Below are 10,872 nucleotides of genomic sequence, written 5' to 3'. Positions count from 1 at the left end.
AAGCCAAGGTCATATGAGGAAAGGATTGATGTCGGAGAGACACCTGCCGCCATGATTAGTGTCTAGGAGACACCAACAACCAGGATTAGTGTCTAGGAGACACCAACAACCAGGATTTGTGTCTAGGAGACACCAACAACCAGGATTAGTGTCTAGGAGACACCAACAACCAGGATTAGTGTCTAGGAGACTCCAACAAACAGGATGAGTGTCTAGGAGACACCAACAACCAGGATGAGTGTCTAGGAGACACCAACAACCAGAATGAGTGTCTAGGAGACACCAACAACCAGTATGAGTGTCTAGGAGACACCAACAACCAGTATGAGTGTCTAGGAGACACCAACAACCAGAGTGTGTCTAGGAGACACCAACAACCAGGATGAGTGTCTAGGAGACACCAACAACCAGGATGAGTGTCTAAGAGACACCAACAACCAGGATGAGTGTCTAGGAGACACCAACAACCAGAATGAGTGTCTAGGAGACACCAACAACCAGGATGAGTGTCTAGGAGATAATGACAACCAGGATGATTGTCTAGGAGACACCAACAATCAGAAAGATTGTCTAGGAGACACCAACAACCAGGATGAGTGTCTAGGAGATAATGACAAACAGGATGAGTGTATAGGAGACACCAACAACAAGGATGAGTGTCTAGGAGACACCAACAACCAGAGTGATAGTCTAGGAGACACCAACAATCAGAATGAGTGTCTAGGAGACACCAACAATCAGAATGAGTGTCTAGGAGACACCAACAAACAGGATGAGTGTCTAGGAGACACCAACAACCAGAATGATTGTCTAGGAGACACCAACAACCAGGATGATTGTCTAGGAGACACCAACAACCAGGATGTGTGTCTAGGAGACACCAACAACCAGGATGATTGTCTAGGAAATACTGATAACCAGGATGATTGTCTAGGGGACACCAACAATCAGAATGAGTGTCTAGGAGACACCAACAACCAGGATGATTGTCTAGGAAATACTGACAATCAGGATGAGTGTCTAGGAGACACCAACAACCAGGATGATTGTCTAGGAAATACTGACAACCAGAGTGAGTGTCTAGGAGACACCAACAACCAGGATGATTGTCTAGGAAATACTGACAACCAGGATGATTGTCTAGGAGACACCAACAATCAGAGTGATTGTCTAGGAGACACCAACAACCAGGATGAGTGTCTAGGAGACACCAACAACCAGGATGATTGTCTAGGAAATACTGACAACCAGGATGATTGTCTAGGAGACACCAGCAATCAGAATGAGTGTCTAGGAGACACCAACAACCAGGATGATTGTCTAGGAAATACTGACAACCAGGATGAGTGTCTAGGAGACACCAACAACCAGGATGATTGTCTAGGAAATACTGACAACCAGAGGATGTGAGTGTTGAGGAAACATGACAGCAAAAATTGGTGTCTAAGGTGTCACCAACTGTCAGGATAGCTGTCTTGGAGACACAAACAGCCAAGTTTGGTATCTAGGAGCCAACAACAATCAAGACTGGTGTCAAGCAGTCACCAAAAGCCAAGACAGCTAGATGGCTAGGAGATGCCAACTGACAGGATAGGTGTCAAGGATACACACACAGCCAGGATGGATATCTAGGAGATGCCAACTGACAGGTGTCTAAGAGACACACACAGCCAGGATGGATATCTAGGTAAATCATTTGAAGTAAACAAGTCACAGAAAGAGAGATAACTCCGGCAGGAAGGAACAAAATTTGGATCATAAATATTGGAATGGGGCCTGTGTTGTGAGTGTTTTCAGAAGAAGGAACACTTATTCAATAACTGTTGAAGGAAGGGTGACCAAACATTGCTTTTTAACCTACATACCAGGTATATTGGTTATAGTATCATAACTATTCCAAGTCAACTCTTACATGTAAATAAGCTTCTGTAGTATTTGGCCTTAATGTAGATGTACTGATATAATATGTAATTTGACACTCAAATTTTAGCGCATTTCCGAATTTCAACAGATTAGCACATTAATCAATTGGCAGGAACAAATTATTTTCTATAGAAACTGTATATAGAAAATGCTATTATTAGAGTCAGAATTCAGCGGAATGCTTTCAATGTGAAAACCCTTAAATAGGATTACTGCTGAAATATGTAAATTTACAGAACTGGAGCTGTAAGTAAACCCGTTACGTTTCTGAACTTTAGCCGTACACTGTATATTCAAAAATTGAGGGAGATATACAGGGTAGATATAGAGGTTACACAACGAGTGGTTGTTGGATATGGAATTTATTTCACACGAGTAAGTTATTTTTTAAAAGTTACAAAAGACAGAGCTTTAGCGAGTATCTTTTGTAACTTTTTAAAAATAACTTGCTTGTGTGCAATAAATTCCATATCCAAAAATCACGAGTCGTGTAACCTGTTTCTATCTCAATGATATCGGCTTGAATGAAAGGGAAACGTTCGATTATTGATGGCGTCAATGACAATTGCAGCTCGGGTCAAAGTTTGAATTCTTGACCAATCAAAAGACCGAAAGGTCATATACCGCTAGTGGTATATAACATATATTTATCCAACAGTCGGGGCATTTATACAATGGCTTGAGAGTGGAATAACAGCATATTGTGGTAGAAATGTACTTACTTGGAAGTTTTGAAGAACTTCTTCTGTATCCAGCTAGTCCTCGATCTTCTGTCATCACTTCTTGTACCAGAGGCCCCCTCCCCCTCCCCAGGCCTTTGCCCCGGGGCCACTGTGAGTTTGAGGTGAGTAACAGATTCGCATTGGGCCACTTGTGTGATGCCCAAGTCCACCATTGTCTGCTGACAGAGAAAACCTATAGTACCCATCTTAACTTTACCTAACTTTTTAACTTTGTGTAATTTGGGAAACTGTTCGTGTGATGGGATGCGGTGCTGTGGCGATGAATCCGTGGCAGCGGCGGTTATAGGCACGACAGGGTCTTCCTGACATGTTGCCGTGGTAGCCGCGCGCTCCCTGTATGCAAAGTCAGATGATTTTTGTTCCACTTGCAGGGTAGGCATAGATGAGAATCCCATTGGAGACTCTGAGCGGCGAAATGTACCCTGCGTTTGAGCTGCGCTAATTGAACTAGAACTATCGTAAGCTTCAGCGAGATATTTCACTTTCTTTCCACCACCGTTTGTGAGATCGGACAAAGGAACACTGCTACGTGTCTGGTCGGGTTCGCTAGTTGTCGACAACTTTTGTACCATACTCGGAACAAACGTAGACTTTGTGTGCGATGACGAGATAACAATATCACGGATCCTGCTATCGTATTCTGGGGTACTTTCCCTCGATAATTTTTTGACGATACTTCTCACATATCCTTCCGTGACATTTTCTTTGTCGTAACCTTTCAGCACCAATTCTGCATGCTTTTCCATGTGACCAGTGGTGGCGTACTTTCGTAGAATGCGTGACATGTAAACGGAATGTCCCTTTCTATATCTTCGACTCTCCTCCATCAGTTCCTCGGCTGGTCGGATGCGCTGGGCATGCGACAATTGTCTGGTCCGGGGCAAAGATGCTGGGTGAGTTCTGCGTTTCGAGATTATGGGACTGACGGCAGGGCTGATGCGTACTTTCATCCCAGGTTCAGTATCTCTGTGGGACTCTCGCCCACATTGTGAAGCTGGCGCACTCTTAACCTGCTTCAAACTTGAGACACTACTGAAAAAGACGTCAGTCTCATATAAGCTGTCCTCCGTGTCATCCATCGACTGTGACATGGAGTCGCTTGTCAAGTCCGACAAAGACGGACGACTACTTGCTTCACTAGTAGCAGGTGGTCTAGTGGGCAAACTGAAATCACTGTCACTAGATTTATTTTTCAAATCTTCTCTATGATCCCTTCCGTGTGGTGGTTTAGAGGCACTCTTTGCAGCCCAAAGTTGATGTGAGCGTTTCGTCCTCAGGACGAGGTGTGCGTCCACTTAGTAACATCATTGCTTGCTGGCGGATGACCTGCGGGAGAACAGGTGGGGGCTTGTAAGGCTGTGGTAGAGATATGCTAGCAGTGGGCAGTTTGACCATCGGGATCTCACCACCCGGGCTTTGAGAAACATTTATAACTCTCGCTTGTCCTTCCGACAACTGGACAGAATCTTCAGTTTCTACACGTTCAATTTCCTTCTCGGTGTGCACTCTATCAGAAACTTGCGGACTTGAGGACTCCGGAAAGTTATCAAGGTAAAACCTAGTTTGAGCACCACCAGCTGTTTGTTCATCCTCCTGTTTCCTTTGGTCTACAAAAATAGACAGAAAAGGACAAATAGATGAATTTTGAAACAATTTGTTCCTCCTTTCGCAAGAATATCATATTTCGTTTCTATAATGAAGTGTTTTTGATCCAAACATGTTAATGTTACAAACAAACCTGGAAAATTCCTTTGTTGGTAATGGTTTTAGCCTTGAACAGGAGTTTTCATGACCTTAGCTGTAACAATACAAATGATGGTTCTTACCTTGCAAGGGTGTTTCCATGACGGCAGCCATTACTGCTGGCTCTCCGCTGTCTTTAAGGATTTGGGAGTATCTTTTGTATGGTGGAACACTGTCAGCTTCTTTGTTTTCGTCCTGCAATCACAAAATTTCCTATTTCATACCTGTCAGTTCACTGTGGAAGAATGATGCCAATTGTCAACGGGCCGTAAAACAATAGAAAATGGAAAAAACAACACTGAGAATGACCCAGAACTATTCACCAACAGAACTTACCATACTACCAAGCAATCTAAACGAATTGGACACAAAGTTTGATGGGATAGTAAGTTATAAATTTATTAACAGTAGCCGCATATGTAAAACTGAGCTATTTAACTGGTTTTTTCAAGGTACTCCAGTTTCCTCCCTCAGGAAGACCCCTTGAACTCTTCCATCAGGGCCAACATGAGAAATCATAACTGGTCTTGCAATCGTTGTTAGATTTTTTATCATTAAAAATGCAGTTTACAAATGTTGCTAGATTTCCAGAGGGAAGCTAGGGAAAACAAAATCGGCCTTGGAAACGTAAATCTGAGAATAAATCACACCCATATAGTCAGTCTTTTCGTAATGCTCTGTTTCTGCTTTCGTGAACAGTTTGGTTTATTTTGTTCAATGTCCTATTAATAGCAAGGGTCATTTAAGGACATGCCAGGTTTTGGAGGTGGAGGAAGATCAGATTGAGTACCCAGAGAAAAACCACCGGCCTACGGTCAGTACCAGGCAACTGCCCCAAAAGGTTTTCAAACTGACGACCAAAAAGTGGAGTGCTAGTGATAACATCTTGGAACATCTTAACCACACGACGTACGTCATTGGAGTTATGTCACCGATTTTGAGAAACTGACATAATTTTCTCACGCATATCTGTGATGTTCACACAATTAATTCCTGCTCACAGGAGCAAAAACTCTGCAATACGAAAATACAGAATGTAACGAAAGATTTTTATAGTATTGAGTAACGAACCCTGGGAAAGGGAGTGAAGTGGTTACCATGGTAACTTACTTGCCAACTGTCTTTGTTGTAGAATTATCCTGGTGAGCATGATTCAAGAGAAAATTCAATACAAAAGTTTGTTGCCAATCAGAAAGTTATTATCACAACAGTTTGAAAAAATAAAGAATAACCAGTCTTTATTATTATGTATGTTATCATTTCATAACTTAAAAAAAATATTTTGTGCATTATCTTTTAACGCCTCAATTGAGTTCATAAAGCACAAAGTTCTGTTTTATCATAATTCAATAAATGAAAACTTAATTTTACAAAATTTTTCTAAAACTCCAAAATTTTTTGAGAATATTAACTGTTTATTTATCATTATACTGTATCTTTATGAAAGATTTGTACGAACCGTTCGTCCTTCCACTATTGAAAATGTGTTCCACCGTTTTATTGAGGGACCACGCTTAGTCTGGGACTTGTAATAATGTAGTTCTGTTTCCCGTCGCGTGATGTCTGCTTGGAGAAGGAGGTTATTTGCTTCCTGTAACAGCAGCTGCCGTTTCATGGTCATAATTTCCTTGTTTCGCTCCAATTGGCTTAACCTAAGGTTGCTTAGCTAGGAAAACAAAGGGAAATAACTCAACCGGTGACCTGATATTTACCTCTTACCAGTATGCTAAATCAAAAGTTTTTGCATTTCATTGGATAGGGCAAATAATTGGCCAAAGAATTGTCTTAAAATTGGCTATATCCTAACTTAAACAGAAAAGATGACTCTAATACCAATATCTTAAGCTAAACCTATTTCCTTGAGCTCACAGGAGTGGAAATGCTGAATATTTAGGATACGGCTAAGATTTTATGTTTTCCATTGAAAATTTTGGTGCATATCTGAATCTAAAAAGATTCAGTGTAATGAATGATGGATTGTTACAACTACAGTACATGTACTTTCCAATGAAAAGTGAATACAGAAATTGAAATTAGTAAAATTTTAAAATATAATAAAGATGAAGGATTTCAATGTAAAAACCACTAAAATGAAATAACCACTAAGGTATGTAGGTTTACAGTATGTAATTAGATCTCCTTACCTGGACCTGAAGTTGCATTGCCTGTCCGTACAATTTTTCAAAATTCCCCAGGGCGTCGGACGTGTAGAAACACTCCTCTGTTGTTACACAACAAAAATTATTTTTTTAAATATTGAACAAAACATTTTTTCAATGGTTTTAATTTTTTGTATTTTTATGAATATGCATTTTTTATGGAGAGCACAAGAAAGGCATTGAATGACTATAAATCAGTTATTGCTGCCTGATGGAATCGGTGTGACCACATAATTGGAAACAAACAAGTTCTTACCAATGGTAATAATTACTGCAGTTACTTGGATAGACCTTGACTATTAGAGTTTGCAAACCAATCATATGTGGCTTTGCCAAAAAATTGAACAAATGAAAAGAACAGTTTTATACAAAGACACTATATTAAATTATTAAATGTCAAATCTCCAACAAATAGAAATTATATTTTCAAAAAAATATAAGGAATATTTCTTTTTAAAAAAAATGATGAGGTAAAGAGTCACTAAAGTTCTGTTGCATTATACATGATGTAAATGGTGGAAAATGACATTGACCCTTTAACCTTTACACTTATTTGCTGACAGTTACCTTGACCTTACCTGATTGTGAGGCCTGCATGAGTACGCCCTTCATCTGTTCCAGTAGTTGTACAAGTCGGGAGTTTACATTTTCTTGTCCCTCAATGCTCTGCCATTTGCAGATCTAAAAGTAATGTAAGTACGCAGTTCAATTACATCCTATCACACTACAATTACATTATATCTTATCACACTACAGTTACATTACATCTTATCACACTACAGTTACATTACATCTTATCACACTACAGTTACATTACATCTTATCACACTACAGTTACATTACATCCTATCACACTACAGTTACATTACATCCTATCACACTACAGTTACATTACATCTTATCACACTACAGTTACATTACATCTTATCACACTACAGTTACATTACATCCTATCACACTACAGTTACATTACATCTGATCACACTACAGTTACATTACATCTGATCACACTAGTTACATTACATCTTATCACACTACAGTTACATTACATCTTATCACACTACAGTTACATTACATCTTATCACACTACAGTTACATTACATCTTATCACACTACAGTTACATTACATCCTATCACACTAGTTACATTACATCCTATCACACTACAGTTACATTACATCCTATCACACTACAGTTACATTACATCTTATCACACTACAGTTACATTACATCTTATCACACTACAGTTACATTACATCCTATCACATTACAGTTACATTACATCTATCACATTACAGTTACATTACATCTTATCACACTACAGTTACATTACATCTTATCACACTACAGTTACATTACATCCTATCACACTACAGTTACATTACATCTTATCACACTACAGTTACATAACATCATATCACACTACAGTTACATTACATTTATCACATTACAGTTACATTACATCTTATCACACTACAATTACATTATATCACACTAGTTACATCATATCACACTACAGTTACATTACATCTTATCACACTACAGTTCAATTACATCTTATCACACTACAGTTACATTACATCTTATCACACTACAGTTACATTATATCACACTAGTTACATCATATCACACTACAGTTACATTACATCTTATCACACTACAGTTCAATTACATCCTAATCACACTACAGTTACATTACATCCTAGCACATTACAGTTACATTACATCCTATCACACTACAGGTATACATTACATCCTATCACACTACAGTTACATTACATCTTTATCACACTACAGTTACATTACATCCTATCATCACTACAGTTACATTAGCTATCCTATCACACGACAGTTACATTACATCCGTATACACACTAAGTACAGTATATCACACTACGTTTACTTACATCCTATCACACTAAGTTACAATTACATCCTATCACACTACAGTTACATTACTATCCTATCACACTACAGTTACATTAATTTATCACCACTACAGTTAACATTACATCTATCACACTACAGTTACATTACATCTTATCACACTACAGTTACATTACATCCTATCACACTACAGTTACATTACATCCTATCACACTACAGTTACATTACATCCTATCACACTACAGTTACATTACATCCTATCACACTACAGTTACATTATATCACACTACAGTTACATTACATCTTATCACACTACAGTTACATTACATCCTATCACACTACAGTTACATTACATCCTATCACACTACAGTTACATTACATCCTATCACACTACAGTTACATTACATCCTATCACACAGTTACATTACATCCTATCACACTACAGTTACATTTCATCCTATAACACTACAGTTACATTACATCCTATCACACTACAGTTACATTATATCACACTACAGTTACATCCTATCACACTACAGTTACATCATATCACACTACAGTTACATTATATCTTATAACACTACAGTTACATTACATCTTATCACACTAGAGTTACATTACATCTTATCACATTACAGTTACATTACATCCTATCACACTACAGTTACATTACATCTTATCACACTACAGTTTCATTACATCTTATCACACTACAGTTACATTACATCCTATCACACTACAGTTACATTACATCTTATCACACTACAGTTACATTACATCTTATCACACTACAGTTACATTACATCTATCACACTACAGTTACATTACATCCTATCACACTACAGTTACATTATATCACACTACAGTTACATCATATCACACTACAGTTACATTACATCTTATCACACTACAGTTACATTACATCCTATCACACTACAGTTACATTACATCCTATCACACTACAGTTACATTATATCACACTACAGTTACATTACATTCTATCACATTACAGTTACATTACATCCTATCACACTACAGTTACATTACATCCTATCACACTACAGTTACATTACATCTTATCACACTACAGTTACATTATATCTTATAACACTAGTTACATTACATCCTATCACACTACAGTTACATTACATCCTATCACACTACAGTTACATTACATCTTATCACACTACAGTTACATTACATCTTATCACACTACAGTTACATTACATCTTATCACACTACAGTTACATTACATCCTATCACACTACAGTTACATTATATCACACTACAGTTACATCCTATCACACTACAGTTACATTACATCTTATCACACTACAGTTACATTACATCCTATCACACTACAGTTACATTACATCTTATCACACTACAGTTACATTATATCTTATAACACTACAGTTACATTACATCTTATCACACTACAGTTACATTACATCCTATCACACTACAGTTACATTACATCTTATCACACTACAGTTTCATTTCATCCTATAACACTAGATGTGAAAATGTGAAAATATATGTGAAATTTAGAAAAGAAAATGTTAAATATATGTGAAATGTAGATGTTAAAATGTGCAATATAGACATGAAAATATGAAATAAAGATGTGAAATATACACTTAAAATGTGAAATATAGATGTGAAAATGTAAAATATATGTTAGATATAGACGTGGAATGTAAAATATATATTTAATATATACGCGAAAATGTGAAATATATTTGAAATTTAGACGTGAAAATGTGAAATATATATGAAATATAGATGTGAAAATGTGAAATATAGATGTGAAAATGTTAAATATAGACGTGAAAATGTGAAATATAGATGTGAAAATGTAAAATATATGTTAAATATAGATGTGAAAATGTGAAATATAGATGTGAAAATGTTAAATATAGACGTGAAAATGTGAAATATAGATGTGAAAATGTAAAATATATGTTAAATATAGATGTGAAAATGTGAAATATATCTATGAAAAATGCTAAATATAAACGTGAAAATGTAAAATATAGATGTGAAAATGTAAAATATATGTTAAATATAGACGTGAAAATGTGAAATATACCTATGAAAATGCTAAATATAGACGTGAAAATGTAAAATATAGATGTGAAAATGTAAAATATATGTTAAATATAGACGTGAAAATGTGAAATATATCTTGAATATATACGTCAAAATGTGAAATATAGACTCATTATGTACTCACCGCTGCACTCTCCATAGACAGAGCGAGATCCTCGCCAAAGTCTTTGAGTTCGCCTATCTTGGCCTCCAGCTGCTGTACCTGTGTGGCTAGTCCGAGGGGCGGAGCTATTGCCTGCTCACCTGTAATGCATTTCTGCGTATAGCTCTCTGTTAGGAGACAAGTTAGTACAGGTGTTGATTAGT

At 37.2% G+C, this 10,872-nt stretch overlaps 1 protein-coding gene across 1 annotated transcript in view; it reads right to left on the bottom strand.

The window, feature by feature from the left end:
• The window catches only part of LOC117338615, an 82,168-nt gene that overhangs the window by 3,740 nt on the left and 67,556 nt on the right, over positions 1-10,872 (bottom strand). Inside the window, 7 exon segments of the mRNA XM_033899976.1 lie at positions 2,646-3,898; positions 3,900-4,273; positions 4,493-4,604; positions 5,869-6,075; positions 6,554-6,630; positions 7,147-7,249; positions 10,691-10,836. Of these exon segments, the coding sequence (XP_033755867.1) occupies positions 2,646-3,898; positions 3,900-4,273; positions 4,493-4,604; positions 5,869-6,075; positions 6,554-6,630; positions 7,147-7,249; positions 10,691-10,836 (2,272 nt within the window).

Source organism: Pecten maximus, chromosome 1 (assembly GCF_902652985.1).
Source record: "Pecten maximus chromosome 1, xPecMax1.1, whole genome shotgun sequence".
NCBI lineage: Eukaryota > Metazoa > Mollusca > Bivalvia > Pectinida > Pectinidae > Pecten > Pecten maximus.
This window is presented reverse-complemented; position numbering and strand designations above follow the sequence as displayed.